At 26.4% G+C, this 27,498-nt stretch overlaps 1 protein-coding gene and 1 long non-coding RNA gene across 15 annotated transcripts in view; one reads left to right on the top strand and one right to left on the bottom strand.

Annotated features, from left to right (window-relative positions):
* LOC111419107 (uncharacterized) overlaps nucleotides 1–27,498 on the bottom strand; it is a 228,790-nt gene that overhangs the window by 7,477 nt on the left and 193,815 nt on the right. The gene's annotated exons all lie outside the window — the stretch shown is intronic.
* LOC111419106 (homeotic protein ultrabithorax-like) overlaps nucleotides 1–27,498 on the top strand; it is a 526,223-nt gene that overhangs the window by 348,729 nt on the left and 149,996 nt on the right. For 2 of the 12 annotated variants that reach the window (XM_023051867.2, XM_023051866.2), the window contains exon 1: nucleotides 1,879–2,972. The exons of 9 other annotated variants lie outside the window; for them this stretch is intronic. In XM_023051867.2, the coding sequence (XP_022907635.1) occupies nucleotides 2,324–2,972 (649 nt within the window). In that variant the 5' untranslated portion in view covers nucleotides 1,879–2,323. Of the gene's footprint in view, nucleotides 1–1,878; nucleotides 2,973–27,498 lie in introns of those variants that run through there. One more of the 12 variants, XM_023051869.2, reaches the window with a different exon arrangement.

The following is a 27,498-nucleotide window of genomic DNA, read 5'->3' as shown; positions in this document are numbered from 1 at the left end:
AGTACGGTTTTGTTCATGAAAAAGTACACACTTTCTTCTATAAATCGTGAATATTTCATCAAGATATCTTAAGAATTACATTTTTTATGATTTTTAAAAAAAGATAGAAACTATTTATGAAATCAAAAAGTTCGAGTTAATAAAACCTTATTATCTCAAGAACGAGTAGAGATTTCCAAGTATGGTTTTGTTCATGAAAGAGTACTCACTTTCTTCTATAAATCGTGAATATTTCATCAAAGTCACAAGTCAAGTCATCAAGTCACAACTCACTTTCTTCTATAAATCGTGAATATTTCATCAAAATATCTTAAGAATCTGATTTTTCACGATTTTTTAAAGATGATGGAAACAATTTATGAATTAAAAAAATTCGAATTAATAAAAAATTATTATGTCAAGAACGGATAAAGATATTCAGGTACAACTCTTTTTATAACAAAGTACATACTTTCCTTTATAAATAGCGAATAAACAACGTGATTAGATTTTTTACAATTTTTTAAATAGAATAGAAAAAGAATTGTAAGTATATAAAGTCATAAGATGTCAGTGAAATGGTGTCGAAATCGGTGAAATAAAATGAAAAGTAAAATAAATATCCATAATTATCTTTAAGAGTCTTAAAAGTTGTTAAAGCCATTAAGATTCTTGAATCTCTTTGTAGGTGTTAACTGATTAGGTCGTAAAACTTTAAAATGGTTTTGTAAACGAGTGGAAGTAGTAGGTGATGGGTCCGGTCGTAAAACTAACCACCGATTGACGTCGTCTTAAGAGGACGTCGGTCTTTGGACGGTTTTAGACAGCACTAAAAGAGCGTTAAATTTATGCCCCCGGACGAGCCGAAAACCTCCGGGCCTGTCGTCCCCGGATCGTAAAAACGCTAACGGTTTGTTTTGGTTGTAAATCGCACGAGGTGGCGGCGGACGGCAAGCGCAAGACTCTTCTTCGTCTGCTACTACCACTACTACACACTCTACGGGTCATAATCGGCGACGTTTACGACAATTTTACTGCCCGTAAAACGGCCATACCGGTAAATTATCGGCGCTTCTATAGTCAAATCGTCACGGTCGTAAAAACTATAAAAAGGTGTCATAAAATCATAAAAATTTTAAATAACACTTAATAACAATAAAAGATAACTTAATTTTAACGTACTAACAAAAAGAAAGTTGGCGCGTGTCGAACAATTTAAAATCGTCGTTGCGGGTCCTACGGCCGCGCCGCCTCTGGTTTGAAACGTTCGCCGCTTCCGCGATCGCCCGGACGAGGGAGCCACCGCTCTCATTTTCAGACAAGGAGCGACGCCATTGGGTGGGGGACTTCAGACCGCACCTCGTTTCAGCTGCGCATTACCTCGAGTGGGCATGACTTCTATTGCCATTGGCGTAGCTATTATACCCCCTACCTATATTGCCCCCTTTTGTTATAGTCTGAAACGTCATCGTTTTCTTTCTCTTTTCAACTGAGCTTACTTGATTTTAAGTTTCATCCCTTTTTAAATTGACGTAATGATCATTAGTTTTTGATTGCACTATACATATTCTTTTATTACATCACTTTGGGTATCAATCTTTCAAAGTACCATGATGATTTTTTTTTTTGAAAATTTAAAATTGAAATTTTTTTTTTGTGAATAAAGTGTGATGTGATGTGATGTTAATTGGGTTGGTCAAATCGATTGGATTGATTTGAGGGGATTAAGGGATTATAGTGATTGAAATGATTCAAATGATTGAAATGATTAAAGTGAGAGAGTTTTTGGGTTTGGAAAATGTATGGAGAATGTTGGTGGAGGGGATGGAGCGCGTGCTGAACGAAGGAGTGAAACAGACGATGGGATGCGTATAGCGTGTGGGTTTGTAGCAGACAGGCTCCAAAGGAGTCAGTGCGGTTCAGAGGCCGCTATTGAAATAGTCGTGGCATTCCCAACTGGGCTACCGCGCTGCGTTGTCGCATCATCTCGATCGTTTTCCCGACCAATATACACACGAGAACCACGACGACCACTTTTACGATTACTACAACTAGCTCTCCCCTTGATAATACAAAAATTTTACGGTTATTACCTTAACGATGCAATAAAAATAATCGCGCGCGAACGTGTATCTTAATAATAAAAGAATTTGTTTAAAAATTTTTTGATAACATACTTATTTAGATTTAGTGTGATTTAAATAATAAAAATTTTTGTGTGTTTTGAGTGTTTTCTAAAAGAAAAATAATCGCGGACTAAGAATTAACTTTTTTAATAACATTAAAAAAGTTTGTGTTTAAACATATTTTTTTAGTTAAGTGTTTTTTTACTTGTTAAAACCCCATGATGAACTCATATTTTGAGCCAAACACCTTTTACGGACACCCTCATCAAAGTGGCTCGGTGACCGGAAGTCACCACCACGATCAAAATAGCGCGTACAGACCGTTTCCGATCGCGCTCGGCATGTCACCTTATGCCTCGAGTCAACACCACCATCATCACTCGCTGCACCAGGCCAGGCCGCCCCAGGACTCACCTTACGACGCCTCAATAACCTCCGCCTGCAAATTATATTCATCATCAACCGAATCCCAACAGAACTCAGTCAATTACAGTTCAAACACGAAACCGGATTGTTCCAAAGGGAATTCAGATCAAAACGGTTACGCTTCCGTCGTAGCCGCCCAAGTTAAAGATGTTTGGCAAAGCACCACTTCTGGTGGAGGAGCTAATTTGAGTAGTTCTTTGGGCGGCCCCGTTAGGCCTTCGGCGTGCACCCCGGACTCAAGGGTCGGCGGTTATGGTTCTTCCGTTGGACTCGTCGGTGGTGATCCCGCTTCGAGTCCGGGGGCGGCAAGTGGCGGTAGAACGAACGCCCTTAGTGCGTGGAATAATCCGTGCTCCCTGAACACATCGACGTCGCAACCTGTAGGAACACAGCTGCACCAGCAATCAAACCATACGTTTTACCCCTGGATGGCCATAGCAGGTTAGTCTTTCTCACTCTAACATCCATGTTAATACGTTTTGTTTCCCTCTCATTCTCTCACCGCCCGCCGGTTAAACGAGGGGTCCCTTTTCTGACCCACTGTTATACTACTCATCAGCTGATTTTCATTTCATTCCATTCCAAATCGTTTTATATATATATATAGATATTTCTTGCCATTAACTTCTTTTTTACCTCTAAAGAGCAATAATAAAATTATATTAATCGACATAATTTATCAATTTATCAACTTTTTTAATATTCTATTTGCCATAATAAGACAGCATTCAATTGTTCTTATTTCAAAAAACAAATGAGCAACGAATAACACTTGAAGTTTTTAAATGGCAATGTACCCTTTTGTTAGGCTCATTTGATAGAGATTTTTTTCTCTTTACTATGACGTAAAATTTTAGTACTCTTATATCAGAAAATTTTAAAAAAAATATATAAAAATTGTTTATTAAGAAAATTTAACTAATAACATTAATCTAAATATCCGAGATCGTCAAGTACCTCGAATTATTGGAGATTTTCTGATATAAGGATACAAAAATTTTACGCCATCGTAAAGAGAAAAGTAATCTCTTTCAAATGAGCCTAAAGAAAGAATACATTGCCATTTAAAAAAATTTAAGTTAATTACTCATTTGTTTTCTGAATTAAAAACAATTGAATGTAGTCTTATTATGGCAAATAAAATATTAAACAAGTTTTGTATAAAACGTTTTTTTTATAAAGTTGACACCACCAAGATATATACTATATTCCATACATAATGGACACCCTGTATATATATATATATATATATATATATTTATATATATAATAATTATTAGCAAGAATGTTTTTGTTGTTACACCACTTATTAATACGAAAACCGGATGCTATTAAGCGCGTTAAATACGGCATTAGATGTAATAATAAATTTAGCAAAACAAACTAATCGAAAGCTAAAAAAAATAATCGATATGATTACATATTAATGTGGTTTTAATTTTAGGTCATGATAAATTTTATTCAATAATTTAAATAATTACTTAATTTATTACATATATATATATCCCGTATATTATAAAAATTAGAAAGAATACGAAACTAAAAGAAAAAAAATAAACACTACCAGTAATAAATCGTTTGTTGATGTATGCAAAGATTGTGCTTTAAATCTCGTCCCCGTCAATTGAATATTTAATGTACGATCAACTCGATTCGATTGCGTAATGTTATTCGAGTTGTGTAACGAAAAAATGTATCAACATATGTACGCCTACCGTTCGTATGAATACAATACAAAAAAGGGTTAGGATATAAATTAAAAAAAATATATATATATATAAGTTATATATAAATTATATATATAACTTCATACTTAATTTTTGATTTAATTTTACTCAAAATTGATTCAATAATATACAGTGTGCGTCAAAATGATTAATAACACATAATTTTGCCGCACACTGTATAACATGATAATAAAAATTACTTTTTAAAATAAAATTTGGCCTAATTTTGGAAAATTCTTCCTTGACAATGACCTGAATACGATTGTGTAGAAAATGTAGGGGGTTAAAAGTATAACTTCCAACACCCCCTGTTGGAAGTAGACGTTGGGGTCGGTCGTAAATAGTAAAAGCCCGCGAAAAGTGGACGAAAACGGGGTCCGGGACCGCCCTCGCACGGACTTTCAACTCGGCCCGGACTTAGTCCGGATGAGCGATGACGTATCGCCCGGAGTAGCTTTGTATTTAGTACCGTTTGCGGAACGGCGTTTACGGCTCGTCCTGAAAATATCCGGTCGTAAATTTCAGTTCACCCGGTACACGCTGAAAAAAGTACTAACAAATCGTAAATTTTTTTTTAATATATCGCAACCGAAATTTAGTTATAAAGTTATTAAACGGGTTAGTAATTTTCAATTAGGTCCGTAAAGAAGACAATGTGACGACACCCACGTAAACTTCTACTGGGGGCCTTCTTTACTCAATGGATAAAGAGGAGCAGAGAGATTAAGATCTCGTCTCCTTATAAGAGGAGGAGTTGACTGCGAATAATTAATTTATTAACAGTTAAATTCTTATTTTTGAACGATAAGAAGGAAGCAACTTTTTTTTATATTATACTAATAAAATAATTACTTTTCTAATTAATTGAATAATTAGGTAACATAATAATAATTAAGCAACACCTCCGTGGTGTGCAAATAATAAATAACGAGAGCGTCTCGTTCTCATGAAAATAACTTTCCTTTATCCACACTTTTTAAAAGTTAATGAATCATTTTTATTTAATATATTCACATAAATTGTATACTAATTCGTATCATTTTTATCATTAAGAAATGATTTTTATGTCAAATTAAAGCTAAATTCTTTATTTTTAAGAAATTTGCTTAAAATAATAATATTTCATAATGTGCTTTTTGTGTGACTGCTTTTTCGTCCATTTAATTAAAATAGCATTGTTTTAAAAAAATCGTATTTTCAAAATTATAGGTGTTTTTGAATTAATGTTTATCACATGTATTCTATGAAGATTAAGTTTTAAAATAAATCTTATTTCACCTTTTAATCATAATTAGAACCAGAGATATGAATTTTTAAAAATTGTAACAATTAATTCAAACTAAAAAAAATGATTAACTTCGAAAAATTGTTGAGACGTTATTTTTGAAGATTAAGAAATGATTTTTATGTTAAATTAAAGCTAAATTTTTTATCTTTAAGAAATTGTCTTAAAATTATGACATTTCATAATTAAATTGTTGAGATATTCTGAGATATCTAAAACTCTGCTTTTTCGTTCATTTAATTAAAATAGCATTGTTTTAAAAAAGCCGTATTTTGAAAATTATAGGTGTTTTTAAATCAATGTTTATCACATGTATTCTATGAAGATTAAGCTTTAAAATAAATCTTATTTCACCTTTTAATCATAATTAGAACCAGAGATATGAATTTTTAAAAATTGTAACAATTAATTCAAACTAAAAAAAATGATTAAATTCGAAAAATTGTTGAGGCGTTATTTTTGATGATTAAGAAATGATTTTTATGTTAAATTAAAGCTAAATTCTTTATCTTTAAGAAAATACCATAAAATAATAATATTTCATGATTAAATTCTTGAGATATTCTGAGATATCAAAAGCTCTGCTTTTTCGTTCATTTTATTGAAATAGCATTGTTTTAAAATAAATCGTATTTTCAAAATTATAGGTGTTTTTAAATTAATGTTTATCACATGTATTCTATGAAGATTAAGCTTTAAAATAAATCTTCTTTCACCTTTTAATCATAATTAGAACCAGAGATATGATTTTTTGAAAATTGTAAAAATTAATTCAAACTAAAAAAAATGATTAAATTCGAAAAATTGTTGAGACGTTATTTTTGAAGATTAAGAAATGATTTTTATGTTAAATTAAAGCTAAATTCTTAATCTTTAAGAAAATGCCATAAAATAATAATATTTCATAATTAAATTCTTGAGATATTCCGAGATATCAAAAACTCTGCTTTTTCGTTCATTTAATTAAAATAGCATTGTTTTAAAAAAATCGTATTTTCAAAATTATAGGTGTTTTTTAAATTAATGTTTATCACATGTATTCTATGAAGATTAAGCTTTAAAATAAATCTTATTTCACCTTTTAATCATAATTAGAACCAGAGATATGAATTTTTAAAAATTGTAACAATTCAAACTACAAAAAAATGATTAAATTCGAAAAATTGGTGAGACGTTATTTTTGAAGATTAAGAAATGATTTTTATGTTAAATTAAAGCTAAATTCTTAATCTTTAAGAAATTGTCTTAAAATTATGACATTTCATAATTAAATTGTTGAGATATTCTGAGATATCTAAAACTCTGCTTTTTTCTTCATTTAATTAAAATAGCATTGTTTTAAAAAAGCCGTATTTTGAAAATTATAGGTGTTTTTAAATTAATGTTTATCACATGTATTCTATGAAGATTAAGCTTTAAAATAAATCTTCTTTCAGCCTTTAATCATAATTAGAATCAGAGATATGAATTTTTAAAAATTGTAACAATTAATTCAAACTACAAAAAAATGATTAAATTCAAAAAATTGTTAAGACGTTATTTTTGATGATTAAGAAATGATTTTTATGTTAAATTAAAGCTAAATTCTTTATCTTTAAGAAAATGACTTAAAATTATAATATTTCATAATTAAATTCTTGAGATATTCTGAGATATCTAAAACTCTGCTTTTTTCTTCATTTAATTAAGATAGCATTGTTTTAAAAAAGCCGTGTTTTGAAAATTATAAGTGCTTTTAAATTAATGTTTATCACATGTATTCTATGAAGATTAAGCTTTAAAATAAATCTTCTTTCACCTTTTAATCATAATTAGAACCAGAGATATGAATTTTTAAAAATTGTAACAATTCAAACTACAAAAAAATGATTAAATTCGAAAAATTGGTGAGACGTTATTTTTGAAGATTAAGAAATGATTTTTATGTTAAATTAAAGCTAAATTCTTAATCTTTAAGAAAATGCCATAAAATAATAATATTTCATAATTAAATTCTTGAGATATTCCGAGATATCAAAAACTCTGCTTTTTTCTTCATTTAATTAAAATAGCATTGTTTTAAAAAAGCCGTATTTTGAAAATTATAGGTGTTTTTAAATTAATGTTTATCACATGTATTCTATGAAGATTAAGCTTTAAAATAAATCTTATTTCACCTTTTAATCATAATTAGAACCAGAGATATGATTTTTTGAAAATTGTAAAAATTAATTCAAACTAAAAAAAATGATTAAATTCGAAAAATTGGTGAGACGTTATTTTCGGAGATTAAGAAATGATTTTTATGTTAAATTAAAGCTAAATTCTTTATCTTTAAGAAAATGCCATAAAATAATAATATTTCATAATTAAATTCTTGAGATATTCTGAGATATCTAAAACTCTGCTTTTTTCTTCATTTAATTAAAATAGCATTGTTTTAAAAAAGCCGTATTTTGAAAATTATAGGTGTTTTTTAAATTAATGTTTATCACATGTATTCTATGAAGATTAAGCTTTAAAATAAATCTTATTTCACCTTTTAATCATAATTAGAAGCAGAGATATGAATTTTTGAAAATTGCGTTTTTCATCGTAAAAATTAATTCAAACTAAAAATATGATTATAAGTTCGAAAACTTGCTGAGACGCTATTTTTGGAGATTAAGAAATAATTTTTATGTTAAATTAAATCTAAATTCTTTATCTTTGAGAAAATGCCATAAAATAATGATATTTCATAATTAAATTCTTGAGATATTCCGAGATATCAAAAACTCGGTTTTTTCTGATTAAAAAATAGCATAATTAATTTATTTTTGAATATTTAGAAATAATTTTTATACCAAAATTGAAACTTAAAGCATCCTCTTTAAAGTGATATATATTATATATCACTTAACTATTTCGTAATAGTATTAGTTAAAAATAAATAACCTTCTTTATGTTTTAACGAGACTCTTTCAACAAAACAATAACTTATAGAATGGTCGGTTTGTTTCCCAAGAAAATACCGAAAATTCTTGAACCGTTTCGTCGTTCGACGACGACGACAGCTTTTTCCGCGACAACTTGTGAGTGATCCGCGAACGCGCGAGGACCTTTAAGGATTTATTACGAATGCGCAAACTATCTTCAGGATTCAGGATAATTGAGCCATAAATCGCCGCATACCGGGGTTGTGCGCCGCTTGATTTACGCCCAAACATAAATTACACTTTCAATTTCCTTTTCGGGGGGGTTAAGATTTTCATTTAAAAATTAAGATTTTTATTCCAACCGATTTTTTGTTTTGAAAATTAAGATTTTTAAGCATTTTTCTAAATAGAGATATCAAAAACGGTTCTGGTTGGGGTCAGTCGTAAATCAACGGTGGAAAGAAGAAGTTAAGGTATAGACGAAGAAGAAGAAGCATTACCTGTGGGTCCTTTTACCTTGATGGGTTTTTTAAACCTCTCTATTGTTTCTATCACGCCGGGATTCTATTTTTTTTTTTTTTACTTTTTTAAACGCGATCATCACCCCCCCAGCTGAACCGAATTCGGTTGACCGAAACCGGGGCGAAGGGGATAAAGGTAATAATAATAGGGGTCCTTTTTAATGGCCGTCCCCTTCTGAACAACGAACAATAGCAGACCATCTTTGTGTGTGTGCTTTTACCACTTCTCGTCTCTTCTGAGTTTAGTTTCGTTTTGTTGCTCGTCTAGAACACACGTTCTTATTATCTGGTTTTTTTAATTTCCAAAAAATGTGTCTAAACAGTTTTGGTGCGAAGTGAAAGTGTTAAATTTAGATTTAGTGTTGTTATAAACATCTATTAGTTTTGAGTTAATAATTTGTTATTTCTCTTGAGTAAATTTGCCAAAATTTAATTCCCCCCTCTATCTGAAAATTTAATAAACGCAATAACGTAAGGAGAGTGTACATAAGGACGCTCGGTGTGTTTATATAAATTAAATGGCGTCGTATCTCATGAAAACGGCGCCGCCGAGCGAACTCGGAGAGCTTTCGTGAGATAGGCACGAACCGGATTATGAAAGCTCAAAGTGATGTACAGGTCGTTTTAAAGTGTTTATGTGGCGGGGTGTATCATTTTTCGGTTTTAGAAATTCGAATAAAAAATAAAATAACGAATCCGTTTAAGTTATAATTTATTAATCTAATTTGATTTTTATTGAGCGTTTTATTTTATAGCTTTTTTATTGCTCCATCAAATCAAAAGATCAAAAGCACTAATATCCATAATAAATCTTTACACAATTTTAATTTCTAAATAAAATCTTTTTCAATTTCCTTTTAAAAAGTAAAAATAAAAAATCGTACTTGTTAAAAAACCAGGTTATAAATCTCGGTTGAATTAACGACCGCTTTTATAACCATTTTATTACTGTTATCAATTCGAAATATAAAAACATTAATAAATTTTACGGCTCGCGTTTTGTTGTTCGAGAGATTGTCACCTATTTTTTCAAAAAAAATTCCCTTGTTCATTGAAGCCTGTAATTTCCCGATTGATATCGTCAAAACATCAGCAAAACAATCAGTTTCATAAATCATCATTACGTTTATCTGCAAAAAAATCGGGAAAACCTAAAATAAATCCAAGGGTAGAAAAAAAAACGGCGATTTTAATCCAATCCGTTCGCGTGTTTATCCATAATAAAATAATTTTTTTAATATAATAAAATAAAAAAATTATAAAATTTAAAAAATCACCGAGGCGTTATTTTTTATGATTAAGAAATCATTTTTATATTAAATTAAAGCTAAATTCTTTATCTTTAAGAAATAATCTTAAAATAATAATATTTTATAATTAAATTCTTGAGATATTCTGAGATATCTAAAACTCTGCTTTTTCGTTCATTTAATTAAAATAGCAATGTTTTAAAAAGTCGTATTTTCAAAATTATAGGTGTTTTTAAATTAATGTTTATCACATGTATTCTATGAAGATTAAGCTTTAAAATAAATCTTATTTCATTTTTTAATCATGATTAGAACCAGAGATATGAATTTTTGAAAATTGTGAAAATTAATTCAAACTAAAATAATGATTAAATTCGAAAAATTGCTAAGACGTTATTTTTGATGATTAAGAAATGATTTTTATGTTAAATTAAAGCTAAATTCTTTATCTTTAAGAAAATGTCTTAAAATTATGACATTTCATAATTAAATTGTTGAGATATTCTGAGATATCTAAAACTCTGCTTTTTTCTTCATTTAATTAAAATAGCGTTGTTTTAAAAAAGCCGTATTTTGAAAATTATAGGTGTTTTTAAATTAATGTTTATCACATGTATTCTATGAAGATTAAGCTTTAAAATAAATCTTATTTCATCCTTTAATCATAATTATAACCAGAGATATGAATTTTTGAAAATTGTAAAAATTAATTCAAACTAAAATAATGATTAAATTCGAAAAATTGCTAAGACGTTATTTTTGATGATTAAGAAATGATTTTTATGTTAAATTAAAGCTAAATTCTTTATCTTTAAGAAATTGTCTTAAAATAATAATATTTCATAATTAAATTTTTGAGATATTTTGAGATATCTAAAACTCTGCTTTTATCTTCATTTAATTAAAATAGCATTGTTTTAAAAATGCCGTATTTTGAAAATTATAGGTGTTTTTAAATTAATGTTTATCACATGTATTCTATGAAGATTAAGCTTTAAAATAAATGTTATTTCATCCTTTAATCATGATTAGAACAAGAGATATGAATTTTTGAAAATTGTGAAAATAATTCAAACTAAAATAATGATTAAATTCTAAAAATTGCTAAGACGTTATTTTTGATGATTAAGAAATGATTTTTATGTTAAATTAAAGCTAAATTCTTTATCTTTAAGAAATTATCTTAAAATAATAATATTTTATAATTAAATTCTTGAGATATTCTGAGATATCTAAAACTCTGCTTTTTTTTTCATTTAATTAAAATAGCATTGTTTTAAAAAAGCCGTATTTTGAAAATTATAGGTGTTTTTAAATTAATGTTTATCACATGTATTCTATGGAGATTAAGCTTTAAAATAAATCTTATTTCATCCTTTAATCATAATTAGAACCAGAGATATGAATTTTTGAAAATTGTGAAAATTAATTCAAACTAAAATAATGATTAAATTCGAAAAATTGCTAAGACGTTATTTTTGAAGATAAAGAAATGATTTTTATGTTAAATTAAAGCTAAATTCTTTATCTTTAAGAAATTATCTTAAAATAATAATATTTTATAATTAAATTCTTGAGATATTCTAAGATATCTAAAACTCTGCTTTTTTTCTTCATTTAATTAAAATAGCATTGTTTTAAAAAAGCCGTATTTTGAAAATTATAGGTGTTTTTAAATTAATGTTTATCACATATATTCTATGGAGATTAAGCTTTAAAATAAATCTTATTTCATCCTTTAATCATAATTAGAAGCAAAGATATGAATTTTTAAAAAGATCGTAAAAATGAATTCAAACTAAAAAAATGATTAAATTCGAAAAATTATTCAGACATTATTTTTGAAGATTAAGAAATGATTTTTATGTTAAATTAAAGCTAAATTCTTTATCTTTAAGAAAATGCCTTAAAATAATAATATTTCATAATTAAATTATTGAGATATTCTGAGATATCTAAAACTCTGCTTTTTGCTTCATTTAATTAAAATAGCAATGTTTTAAAAAGTCGTATTTTCAAAATTATAGGTGTTTTTGAATTAATGTTTATCATATGTATTCTATGAAGATTAAGCTTTAAAATAAATCTTATTTCATTCTTTAATCATAATTAGAACCAGAGATATGAATTTTTGAAAATTGTGAAAATTAATTCAAACTAAAATAATGATTAAATTCGAAAAATTGCTAAGACGTTATTTTTGATGATTAAGAAATGATTTTTATGTTAAATTAAAGCAAAATTCTTCATCTTTAAGAAAATGTCTCAAAATTATGATATTTCATAATTAAATTATTGAGATATTCTGAGATATCTAAAACTCTGCTTTTTTCTTTATTTAATTAAAATAGCATTGTTTTAAAAAAGCCGTATTTTGAAAATTATAGGTGTTTTTAAATTAATGTTTATCACATGTATTCTATGAAGATTAAGCTTTAAAATAAATCTTATTTCATCCTTTAATCATGATTAGAACCAGAGATATGAATTTTTGAAAATTGTGAAAATTAAGTCAAACTAAAATAATGATTAAATTCGAAAAATTGCTAAAACGTTATTTTTGATGATTAAGAAATAATTTTTATGTTAAATTAAAGCTAAATTCTTTATCTTTAAGAAAATGCCCTAAAATAATAATATTTCATAATTAAATTCTTGAGATATTCTGAGATATCTAAAACTCTGCTTTTTTCTTCATTTAATTAAAATAACATTGTTTTAAAAAAGCCGTATTTTCAAAATTATAGATGTTTTTTAAATTAATGTTTATCACATGTATTGTATGAAGATTAAGCTTTAAAATAAATCTTATTTCATTCTTTAATCATAATTAGAAGCAAAGATATGAATTCTTGAAAAGATCGTAAAAATGAATTTAAACTAAAAAAATGATTAAATTCGAAAAATTATTCAGACGTTATTTTTGATGATTAAGAAATGATTTTTATGTTAAATTAAAGCTAAATTCTTTATCTTTAAGAAATTATCTTAAAATAATAATATATTATAATTAAATTTTTGAGATATTTTAAGATATCTAAAACTCTGCTTTTTTTCTTCATTTAATTAAAATAGTATTGTTTCAAAAAAGTCGTATTTTGAAAATTATAGGTGTTTTTAAATTAATGTTTATCACATATATTCTATGAAGATTAAGCTTTAAAATAAATCGTATTTCATCCTTTAATCATAATTAGAACAAGAGATATGAATTTTTGAAAAATGTAAAAATTAAGTCAAACCAAAAAAAATGATTAAGCTCGAAAAATTACTGAAACGTTATTTTTGATGATTAATAAATAATTTTTATGTTAAATTAAAGCTAAATTCTTCATCTTTAAGAAAATGCCCTAAAATTATAATATTTGATAACTAAATTCTCGAGATATTTTAAGATATTAAAAACTCGTGCATTTATCATATTTTATTTTGACTCATAATTAGAATATATAGACAAAAAAATAAATCTTATACATATATTTTCGATAACATTAATAGAACGAATTAAGAAGTACATTTTTATTACATCCCTTAAATTTCAACCTTAAATCTGTCGGATTTAGCGTATTTACGAATGGGTTTAAAGTTCTAAATCGTTTGAAACTCGGCGTTTTCGGTTAATCAATTAAAAACAGATGTTCTTAAGCTTGAGGGTTCGTTCGGAAAATCGAGGGAAGAAGTACTTCTCTAAATCTTCGAGTCTATTTTGCGGGTAACAATCTATTAGAGAACCTCATTTTATTTATTTTTTTTTGTTGCATTACCGTTGTTTTAATTCGCAAAACGGGAAGTGTAACGATAACATCATCACGTAATAAATGTCGTTTAGAAAACAACAGGATCGAGATTTAAATGTCAATAGTGGAATAATGAAAAGTGAAAGGGGGTAAAATTTTTTGTGGTTTTTGTCGTTTATTTTGTCTGGTTGATAAGGAACTCGTTTTCGGAGTGTAACTTAACTTAAAAGCATTTCCCCTTGACATAACTTTAAAACAGGTGGAATTTATGCGTTTCCTTGGTCGATTTTATAGGTAGACCCGAATACTAACTGTTAATTACTAGTTGAGGAGCTTTAAAAATCGAATTTTATGTGACACTCACTATTATTTATGTAACTTTTTAAATTAAAAAGAAAAAAAATCAGAAATAATTTGTAATCGACTCATCACACAAAAAAAAACGTAGTCACAGAAAAAAGCTCGTTTCCTTTTTGGGAAACAATTACAGTAATCATTACGGCTTCTTTTCCTATAGTGTCTTCTTTAAAATTACCCAACAACGACTTCTTGAATTGGTTACGCAACCAGTTCTCAATCTTGAAGTTCATTTTCTTCCATCAAGTTCAATTTAACAACAAAAAAATTCTTTTTCTCTTTTAACCATTAGGTTGGTCGTTCACTAATTGCATCGGTTTTCGTCGGAGAGAGGGTTGTTAGAGAATGGTAAAGGGGGTGGAGACGAGACGAATTTCGGTTAATGGCCGACGGTTTTCGGAGACCCCGAAAAGTGGGGACGACAACTCTCTCTCTTGGAGATGATTTGAATTATGTGGTGACCCCGTTGCCACATGTATATCTTCATTAGATTCTCGAAAAAAAGAGAGACCGAAAACGCCTCTGAAAACTTCATTAAAACGCTCAGCTCGAACAAAAAAAATACTACATACAACCTAGCGACCAACAAAAAAATAAAAAGCAAAAAAAGCGATGGAGAGTCGCGAATTAACAATCCGTGTTGTTGGCGAGAGTAACGCGATTTTTTTTGGGGGGTGGTGGTGGCTGTTTTGTGGGGTTGGGGTAAAAAATTACCGGAAACGAGGTTTACAAAAAAAAAAAACAAAAAGGTGGTTTTCGACTGATTTTTAAGTAAATATTATATACCAATCTATAAAATGAACCCCGGTTTTAATGGCTTCAATGCTATGTGGTGACCCATAAACAATCTCTATTAATAGTGAGTAAGAAAATCAAAAAAAAAATTAAAGATCATTATCAGAAACTTTCACTAATAACGAGACAATAATTAGATACACCTTGAAAAGAACGTTAACCCTATGTGTAACGGTAAAATTTATTTTATAGAATAAAATTATTTCTAATTTTTTTTTTTTCACTTTGGAGGTTGATGACAATAAAAAAAATTAGTAAGAGAAGCTATAGCGTTTAATTACAAGCGGATAATAACGCGGTGGAATGAATAGAGTGCGACGGTTGGAAAATTAATAATAATTAAGAGCGTAATTTAGCGGAGTATCTGCGATCGGTCGCAGGACGACGGGAGAAATAAAGTTCATCTGGACACACTGGGGAATGGCGTATCTCGGTTATCGAGACCGTTGTAAATTTGTAAGCTGTCTTATCGGAACGGGCCTCGTTACTAGATTGATTTAGATTGGTTTTGCGCTCTGGCCACGGAACTTTAATTCAAACCATCGAGTACTTTGAATTAAAAGTTTTTTACAAAAATTTTTTTCATATATTTTGTGTTCTAAACTATTAAAATTATATATATATCGATGTCTTTATATATATATATATATATATATATATATATATATATATATATATATGATGTCTTTATATATATATATATATAAAGATAAATAATGTAATAATAAAAAACATTCTTCAGTAAGTATCTATCTTACTTCAGAAGATAATCGACCGTTTCCGTACATATCAGCCACCCTGTATATATAAATCAATAAGGAAATCTGTTTTTAAATGTCACTTTTAATTTTCTTCGATTTAGTACAAAAATTTCGAAAATCGATGTCTTTATATATATATATATATATATATATCAATGTCTTTATATATATATATATATATATACATATCGATGTCTTTATATATATATATATATATATATATATATATATATATATCGATGTCTTTATATATATATATATAAAGATAAATAATGTAATAATAAAAAACATTCTTCAGTATCTATCTTACTTCAGAAGATAATCGACCGTTTCCGTACATATCAGCCACCCTGTATATATAAATCAATAAGGAAATCTGTTTTTAAATGTCACTTTTAATTTTCTTCGATTTAGTACAAAAATTTGTATAAAATCAAAAAATTAATTATGAAAATTTCCTAAATTTTTGTCTAATAAGGTATCACTTTTACTTTATGAGAAAAAAATTTGTGAGGTAACTTAAATATTTTAAAATTTTTTGTGTAAAATTCATTTTATGGAAAAATGAATATAATAATTTCTTAAATTATCAAGGAAGGTGTCTATTTTTCATTAAACGAATCAGTTTTTAAATATCACTTTTACTTTATAAGAAAAAAGTTTGTGAGGTAACTTTAAATTTTTTTTAATTTTCTTTATTTAGTACAAAAATTTGTGTAAAATTCATTTTATGGAAAAATGATTATAATAATTTCTTAAATTATCAAGGAAGGTGTCTATTTTTCATTAACGAATCAGTTTTTAAATATCATTTTTAGTTTTTGAGAAAAAAGTGTTGAAGCAATTTTTAAGTTTTGTTGAATTATGCATTAAATTATATATAAAATCCATTATTTGGAATATTTCTTTGGAAAGATCACAAATTATACTTTTGAATAAGCAACCTCGTTTTTAAATATCACATCAAATTTTTGAGATAAAAATTTTTTAATTTATACAATTTTTCCAAATTTTTGAACTTTGCATAAAATTATATATAAAATCAATTATTTGAAAAATTTCCCGAAAAGTGTCATAAATTATTAATTAATGTATCTACTTTTCAATAAACGAACCCAATTTTAAATATCACTTAAAATTTTTGAGATACAATGTTTTTAATTAATTCAATTTTCACTGTTTTTTCAATTTTACATAAAATTCTATATAAAATCCATTACTTGGAAAATTTCTATTTTTTTCTTTTTTATATCATAAATTAATAAATTAAAGTATCTACTTTTTAATGAACCAATCGGTTTTCAAATATCACTTCAAATTTTTAAGATACAAATTATTTTAATTTATGCAATTTTTACGAATTTTTAAATTTTGCATAAAATTATATATTTGGAAAATTTCCCTAAAAATATCATAAATTATTAATTAAAGTGTCTACTATTCAATAAACGAACCCATTTTTAAATATAACTAAATTTTTTAGATACAAATTTTTTTAATTCATTCAATTTCACTCTTTTTTACAATTTTACATAAAATTATATATAAAATCCATTATTTGGAAAATTTCCCTAAAAATATCATAAATTATTAATTAAAGTATCTACTTTTGAAAAAGCTAACCCACTTTTAAATATTACGTCAAATTTTTGAGATACAATTCTTTTTAAATTCATTTAATTCTTATAATTTTCATAATATTATATACAGTCTGTCCCAGGATAGATGTTACAATGACTTAAAACTTTTTGATTTTTATTTTAAGGCTGAGGAATTAAGCGCTTTTTAGTGTAGAGAGCATTTTACATGTATTTTCATATTTTAAAAATCAAGGCCTTGATAGTGAAGCGCAAACTATTTTTAGTTCAGATAAAGTAAGCTTTTTGTTTATAATACGGCAAAATGTCATTAAAGAAAATTGTTCAGAATGAAAAATTATGGCACTATGCAAAATTTTTACAAAGATTGATATTTTTTACATATTTTAGATTAGATAAGAGTGAAGAAAAAAAAAATTCAAAAATTTTTAAGTCATATAGCTCTTGTAACATCTATCCTGTGATTTTATAAAGTCAATTAGAAACCACGTTATACGATTCTTTTCTTCTAATCTCTATACTGTTGTTTTAATGTTCAATTCATGTTGATATGATAAAAAAACATAAAATCGTATAACGTGGTTTCCCGAGGATGGCATTAACACGCCGAAACCGGTAAAAACTGAAAAACATAAATAAACTTTTTCATTTACACATTGCTTAACACACACAATGATAAAAAGGAATCAAAACACAAATAACATTCAAGAAATTTCTTTTAAATTTCTTCATTTTCATTTTGATTCGTTATGCATATATTCGATTTTAATCTCTAATCCGACCCGTAAAGATGTCAGAAACGGTTCCACATGACGGTAAGGTTGGGTTGTAAAGTTTTATATACGTCCATAAGATGGAGTAAGGTAAAAACAAAGCGGGGGAATATTTTTTCAAGCGCGTTTCGTCGCGTTATCGCGTTTCCGTTCGCAATTGAAAAAAATTTTCGCGACTCGAACCCAAACGTTTTAGACGTTTTTAGACCTCGCCGGTCTATAAACAGCGAAAATGCAAATATATATCGCTCCCCTCAACGTCCAAACGGATGAATTATACATCTTTTCAAACTTCCGGTCGCCCTTTGCACGTTTTGATTATTACCCCTATGTATTCAAACGTTCGTTTCATTAGATTTTTAAACGAGTTTTTAATGTGTTGTTGGAATACTAAAAATTTTTTAACGTTCATTTCCATTAACCATCCTAAATAACCCGAGGAGGTCGTTTTATAATTTAATTTTTTTAAATTAATTAAATAACGATATGAAAAATAATATATTTAAATTTAAAATAATTTCATTTAAAATCTTTTGACCGATTTTATAACTGCAGTTAGAGTGGGGTGGGTTTTAGCCCAAAACTTACCCTTAGGTTTGGGTAACACGAAGGTGTTCGAAATCGATGTGGTCTCTCTACAAAAGCCAAATCCTCGCTAACGGAAATTCGAGGTCTTCCCGTTACTCCCCTCGATCCCCGAATAATAAGGGGACAGGGGGAGGATCGATAGGCGTTAATCTGACTCCGGTAATTAATATGGGGGAGACCCCAAAACGTATGCACTCTCCCCAAAATTGAATCTAAGATCATTTCTAATTGTAAGTGTTGTTTTTTAAAATTCTGCTATTTTGAAAGGAAACAAAGCAAAAAGAAGTAAGAAGAAGGGGCTAAGTGAACGTGCACACGGCCTCTTTTATGCTAATTCCCGTTCGAGCAACGGCGGCGAAGGAAAATGCCCGAGAGATGGCCCGTCCGATCACGGCGTGGTATTATTAAATTTGTTTATACCATGGGAGGCCGATGGGTAATCACTATAATGAGCGAACGGGTTGCTCTCCGCGACCCGAACTTACCATAATAAATAAGTTCGAACCGCGCGCCATGAGTGTTACAACCAGTTCCGGTTTTTCATTCGACAACTTCGTTTAACCTCGAGGGCAACAAAAAAAATTCGAACAGTTACAAGCATCATCATACTTTCTAAAAAAAAATCAAAAATTACTCAAAAAATTAATATATATATATAATTAAATAAAAATCGCAATTAAATAAGGCCAAAAACTGAAGAAATAGGAAAAAAGTAAGTCTGAAATTACAACGACCATCACATAGCAAAAAAAAACCATTTCACACTCACTCTAACCAGAGTTGAAACTTCAAATTTTATTCCAAGCTCTATTCCAAACTTTAAAGGAAAGACCATTGCATTGATGGATACTTGATTGTAAAATTAAGTCAGAAATGACAATGACCAGATACAACAAAAATAAATATTTGGAATTATTTTGATCAGGTTCGAAATTTGGTCAAAATTGCAAAAAGAAACGAAAAATATACTTACCCTAATCAGCCACAAAAATTTAAAAACAAGTTTGGGGTAACAAAACCAAACAGTACAGAAAACGTAAAATTTTTGGCATTACTCTCTAAAAGTGTTCAAAATAAACCTCTTCGCTCATTATCATTATTAGATTTAGACCCAAACACAAAATTCTTCTCACAGATCGATTCTTTCACTGCAATGATGATTTTGAGAGTATCCACTACTCTTGCAGAACCTTTTAATTTCTTATTTTCCATACTGATATTATGACTTAGATGTCTCTATGTTATCATAAGACAGACTCTGTTAGTTTTAATTTGAGATATATCTGGTTATATAACTTTAAAGAATACGAATGAGGAGATTTTTAAAATTTTATTTAAGATTTTTTTTTATGATAAACTTTATTCCTTTTTATATGTTATCATAAAATAGAGTCTATTAGCTTCAATTTGAGATATATCTCATTGTTTTACTCTTAAAAATATGATTGAGATTAGTTTTTTTGAATTTTTTTAAAATAACCTAATTTTATAACATTTCAGTAAACATTTTTTTCTGGAAATTTTTATAATAAATCCTATTCCTTCTTATATGTTGTTGTTAAATAGAGAGTATTAGCATTAATTTGAGATATATCTCGTTGTTTAACTCTTAAAAATGCATACAGGGGGATTTTTTAAAATTTTTTGAAATATTTTTTATTTTACAGCAATTTATTAAAATTTCTTTTTCGTGAAATTTTTATTATAAATCCTATTCGTTTTTATATGTTATCATAAAATAGAGTTTATTATCTTCAATTTGAGATATATCTCATTGTTTTACTCTTAAAAATATGATTGAGATTAGATTTTTTGAATTTTTTTAAAATAACCTAATTTTATAACATTGCAGTAAACATTTTTTTCTGGAAATTTTTATAATAAATCTTATTCCTTCTTATATGTTCTTGTTAAATAAAGAGTGTTAGCATTAATTTGAGATATATCTCGTTGTTTAACTCTTAAAAATGCATACAGGGTGACTTTTTTAAAATTTTTTGAAATATTGTATTTTACAGCAATTTATTAAAATTTCTTTTTCGGGAAATTTTTATTATAAATCCTATTCGTTTTTATATGTTATCATAAAATAGAGTTTATTAGCTTCAATTTGAGATATATCTCATTGTTTTACTCTTAAAAATATGATTTGAGATTAGTTTTTTTAAATTTTTTTAAAATAACCTAATTTTATAACATTTCAGTAAACATTTTTTTCTGGAAATTTTTATAATAAATCCTATTCCTTCTTATATGTTGTTGTTAAATAGAGAGTATTAGCATTAATTTGAGATATATCTCGTTGTTTAACTCTTAAAAATGCATACAGGTGACTTTTTAAAATTTTTTGAAATATTATATTTTACAGCAATTTATTAAAATTTCTTTTTCAGGAAATTTTTATTATAAATCCTATTCGTTTTTATATGTTATCATAAAATAGAATCTATCAGCTTCAATTTGAGATATATCTCATTGTTTTACTCTTAAAAATATGATTGAGATTAGTTTTTTTGAATTTTTTAAAATAACCTAATTTTATAACATTTCAGTAAACATTTTTTTCTGGAAATTTTTATAATAAATCCTATTCCTTCTTATATGTTCTTGTTAAATAAAGAGTATTAGCATTAAATTGAGATATATCTCGTTGTTTAACTCTTAAAAATGCATACAGGGGGATTTTTTAAAATTTTTTGAAATATTTTTATATTTTACAGCAATTTATTAAAATTTCTTTTTCGGGAAATTTTTATTATAAATCCTATTCGTTTTTATATGTTATCATAAAATAGAGTTTATTAGCTTCAATTTGAGATATACCTCATTGTTTTACTCTTAAAAATATGATTGAGATTAGTTTTTTTGGATTTTTTTAAAATAACCTAATTTTATAACATTTCAGTAAACATTTTTTTCTGGAAATTTTTATAATAAATCCTATTCCTTCTTATATGTTCTTGTTAAATAGAGAGTATTAGCATTAATTTGAGATATATCTCGTTGTTTAACTCTTAAAAATGCATACAGGTGACTTTTTAAAATTTTTTGAAATATTATTATATTTTACAGCAATTTATTAAAATTTCTTTTTCGGGAAATTTTTATTATAAATCCTATTCGTTTTTATATGTTATCATAAAATAGAGTTTATTAGCTTCAATTTGAGATATATCTCATTGTTTTACTCTTAAAAATATGATTGAGATTAGATTTTTTGAATTTTTTTAAAATAACCTAATTTTATAACATTTCAGTAAACATTTTTTTCTGGAAATTTTTATAACAAATCCTATTCCTTCTTATATGTTCTTGTTAAATAGAGTGTATTAGCTTTAATTTGAGATATATCTCGTTGTTTAACTCTTAAAAATGCATACAGGGGGATTTTTTAAAATTTTTTGAAATATTTTTATATTTTACAGCAATTTATTAAAATTTCTTTTTCGGGAAATTTTTATTATAAATCCTATTCGTTTTTATATGTTATCATAAAATAGAGTTTATTAGCTTCAATTTGAGATATATCTCATTGTTTTACTCTTAAAAATATGATTTGAGATTAGTTTTTTTGAATTTTTTTAAAATAACCTAATTTTATAACATTTCAGTAAACATTTTTTTCTGGAAATTTTTATAATAAATCTTATTCCTTCTTATATGTTCTTGTTAAATAGAGAGTATTAGCATTAATTTGAGATATATCTCGTTGTTTAACTCTTAAAAATGCATACAGGGGGATTTTTTAAAATTTTTTGAAATATTTTTATATTTTACAGCAATTTATTAAAATTTCTTTTTCGTGAAATTTTTATTATAAATCCTATTCGTTTTTATATGTTATCATAAAATAGAGTTTATTAGCTTCAATTTGAGATATATCTCATTGTTTTACTCTTAAAAATATGATTGAGATTAGATTTTTTTGAATTTTTTTAAAATAACCTAATTTTATAACATTTCAGTAAACATTTTTTTCTGGAAATTTTTATAACAAATCCTATTCCTTCTTATATGTTCTTGTTAAATAGAGAACATTAGCATTAATTTGAGATATATCTCGTTGTTTAATTCTTAAAAATGCATACAGGGTGACTTTTTAAAATTTTTTGAAATATTATTTTATTTTACAGCAATTTATTAAAATTTCTTTTTCGGGAAATTTTTATTATAAATCCTATTCGTTTTTATATGTTATCATAAAATAGAGTCTATTAGCTTCAATTTGAGATATACCTCTTAAAAATATGGTTTAGGTTATTTTTTTATTCGTAAAAATTTTTTTACATGTTCTTATCAAATAAAGAGTGATAACACTATCATAAGTAAGAATGTGTTATGATAGGGAAGATCTTTGATAAAAAAATATAATTTAAGATAACTTACTGTTGTAATTAAGCTTTTTTCATAGAAATAAACCTCGATTTATAACTCAAAAAAGCAACCCAACCTCCCATTTTTTTTAAATTTTCTCTTTTCAACGCGTTACGATTTTATGAAAACCTAGATTTTAGCACCGCTTTGTTTTGGTCGCTTCTATAAATCATTTGCGCGTGTCGTAAACGCCACGAAAGAACACCGCCAACCAGAAATCATCGACTGGTTTGTATTCGTTGCAGGAGCTATTCATTTCAAACGAACTAAATTCACCTCTCTTTTCTATTTCCTATAATTTTTTTCTTTTCGAATTGTAATAAAAAGTGATTAAAATCTTAACGAATTCGGTTATCGTTTTGATCACGCTGATTATGTAACTAAGGAAAGCTTCGTTAAGCTTCTAAAAAGCTTAACGGGGAGTATCTTCTGTTTCGTTGTAAGCTTTGAAAATAAAATTAAGAAAAGAGTAAACGAGAAGAGAAAAAAACGTAAATCTAACGGTACAAAGGGGACCTCACGGCGCTTTTCCGGAATTGTGTCATTCAAAGGCGCGCTCCGCTTTTTATGACTTTTAAGTCTTTAAGACAGGTAAAAAAAATCAACGTTAGAAAACGTTAAAAAAACACGTAAAAGAATGACAACGTAAACTCTATACACGGCTACAAGGTTGGTGATTGTTACAAGATTGCGGATGTTAACTTCTTACAATTCTTTAAACATAAATTTATTAGTTTTTTTTGGTTTTAAATTTTGTTGTAGAAAATAATAAAGAGTAAAATGTAGATTACCTTGAAGTTAAAAAATTCTCATATTCATAAATAATTATTTAATAAATAATTTCCGAAAATTTTCTTTTTTGATTGATGAAGTGAGAGACTATAAACTTAATGTCTTCGAGGTACTTCATTCGTCGAGGTCAAAAGTCCGGGGTCTCCTCTTGTTAGAAGAAAACATGGGCCGCCATGTCGAGAACCAGTTTATCATAATTATTACTTACGGCCTCTTCTCTCTCTCTCGGTCGTTTTAAAAGATCGCGCCGAACCGGACGAAGGAGGGTTTTCAAAGAGGAACGCGCCCTTCCTAGGAAAAAGACGTCTATCTTGAAAAAAAAAACTCCCTCTCGGTCTCCTCGACCCCGAAAAGAAGCATTGTACCCGATTTGGTTCTATTTATTTATTTTTTAAAATTCGCGTTCGAAAAGACTTGAAACCGTTCGTTGCTCGGGGAGTCGATAATTAATTTTCAATTATCCTACCGTGGAAAAGGGCCGGACGGCGGGTCGACGACGCCGTGGGTCGCACGAACCCGCCGATTTTACACTCCGCTAAAATGCTTATTTATTACACTCGTGAATTAATTTCTAAGGAAGGGTTAAGTTTTGGTTTAAGATAAGAAGTAATCTTTCCAGGGATAGATAGCTACTTCATTTATATATTTAATTGATCTAATTTTTGTCATCAAACAATTATTTGGATTTGCATAATTTAAGTAAAACCTTGAAATTTTACTAAGTGATTTAACAAAACAACGTTGTTTATTAAAAGATAAACATTTAAGTTGATAATTTATGCAATTTTTATAACAATTCTTTGCAAAATTGGTTTTATATATATTTTTAAACTTAATCGATGAAAGCTGTTAACCTCGAAAATTGATAAAAATTTTAGAAAATTATTTGTTGCACGTAATATTAGAATGTGTATGTAATTTAATTTAGAATAACATTATTGTAAGAAAACAAATTCATAATATAAAGGGTTTTAAAGTAGAAAAAACTAAAAATTACAAAAATAATAATAATAAATATAATTTAATTAACAATTTATGTATATAATATGTATATAATTTTATACAAAATTATAAAAATTGAATTGTATCTCAAAAATTTGACGTGATATTTAAAGATTGATTAACTTATTCAAAAGTAGATACTTTAATTTATTAATTTATGATATATCTAAAGAAATATTTCAAGTAATGAATTTTATATATAATTTTATGTAAAATTGAAAAAACTTTTATCTTAAAAATTTAAAGTTATATTTAAAAATGGGTTCGTTTATTGAAAAGTAGATACTTTAATTAATAATTTATGATATTTTTGGGGAAATTGTCTAAATAATGGATTTTATATATAATTTTAAGAAAAATTATTAAAATTGAATGAATTTATAACAAAAAATTGTATCTCATAAATTTGACGTGATATTTAAAAATGGGTTAGCTTATTCAAAAGTAGATACTTCAATTAATAATTTATGATATTTTTAGGGAAATTTTCCAAATAATGGGTTTTATATATAATTTCATGCGAAATTGAAAAATTCGTAAAAAATTGCATACAATAAAATAATTTGTATCTTAAAAATTTGAAGTGATTTTTGAAAACCGATTGGTTCATTAAAAAGTAGATACTTTAATTTATGATATATCGAAAGAAATTTTCCAAGTAATGGATTTTATATATAATTTTATGCAAAACTATAAAAACAGTGAAAATTGAACGAATTAAAAAACTTTTTATCTCAAAAATTTGACGTGATATTAAAAAATGGGTTCATTTATTGAAAAGTAGATACTTTAATTAATAATGTATGATATTTTTAGGGAAATTTTCCAAATAATGGATTTTATATATAAATTTATGCAAAGTTGAAAAATTTTTTTAAATTTTATAAATTAAAATAATTTGTATCTTAAAAATTTGAAGTGGTATTTGAAAACCAATTGGCTCATTAAAAAGTAGATACTTTAATTTATTAATTTATGATATACCCAAAGAAATTTTCCATGTAATGGATTTTATATATGTTTTTATGTATAATTGAATAAACAGTGAAAATTGAATGTATTAAAAAAATTTGTATCTCATAAATTTGACATGATATTCAAAAATGGGTTAGCTTATTCAAAAGTACATACTTTAATTAATAATTTATGATATTTTTAGGGAAATTTTCCAAATAATGGATTTTATATATAATTTTATGAGAAATTAAAAAATTCGTAAAAATGGTATAAATTAAAATAATTTGTATCTTAAAAATTTGAAGTGATATTTGAAAACCGATTGGCTCATTAAAAAGTAGATACTTTAATTTATTAATTTATGATATATCCAAAGAAATTTTCCAAGTAATGGATTTTATATATAATTTTATGCAAAACTATAAAAACAGTGAAAATTGAATGAATTAAAAAATATTTTATCTTAAAAATTGGATGTGATATTTAAAAACGGGATAGTTTATTGAAAAATAGATACTTTAATTAATAATGTATGATATTTTTAGGGAAATTTTCCAAATAACGGATTTTATATATAATTTTATGCAAAGATGAAACATTTTTAAAAATTGGCTAAATTAAAATAATTTGTATCTTAAAAATTTGAAGTGATATTTGAAAACCAATTGGCTCATTAAAAAGTAGATACTTTAATTTATTAAGTTATGATATACCCAAAGAAATTTTCCATGTAATGGATTTTATATATATTTTTATGTATAATTGAATAAACAGTGAAAATTGATGAATTAAAAAATATTTTATCTCAAAAATTGGATGTGATATTTAAAAACGGAATAGCTTATTGTCCAAGTAATGGATATAATATATAATTTTATGAAAAATTATAAAAATTGAATGAATTTAAAAAAAAACTTATTCAAAAGTAGATACTTTAATTAATAATTTATGATATTTTTAGGAAAACTTTCCAAATAATGGATTTTATATATGCGAAATTAAAAAATTCGTAAAAAATGGTATAAATTAAAATAATTTGTATCTCAAAAATTTGAAGTGATACTTGAAAACCGATTGGTTCATTAAAAAATAGTTACTTTAATTTATTAATTTATGATGTATCCAAAAAAATTTTCCCAAGTAATCGATTTTATATATAATTTTATGTAAAATTGAAAAAATACATTGTATCTCAAAAATTTTAAGTAATTTATGATATTTTTGGGGAAATTGTCTAAATAATGGATTTTATATATTATAATTTTATGAAAAATTCTCAAAACCATAAAAATTAAATGAATTTAAAAAAAAATGCATCTCAAAAATTTGAAGTGATATTTAAAAACAGATTAATTTATTGGAAAGTAAATACTTTAATTAATAATTAGTGATGAACATTGAGTTGAACATTGAACCAATAAAATAGAGATTAGAAGAAAAGAAAATAAAATATTATGATAAAAAGGATGGATTTCCTGAGGATGGCATTAACACGCCGAAACCGGTAGAAACATTTCATCCATTTTTGAATGTTGTTGTAAAGTATTGATTTA

The sequence above is a fragment of the Onthophagus taurus genome, chromosome 10, assembly GCF_036711975.1.
Source record: "Onthophagus taurus isolate NC chromosome 10, IU_Otau_3.0, whole genome shotgun sequence".
Classification (NCBI taxonomy): Eukaryota; Metazoa; Arthropoda; class Insecta; order Coleoptera; family Scarabaeidae; genus Onthophagus; species Onthophagus taurus.
This window is presented reverse-complemented; position numbering and strand designations above follow the sequence as displayed.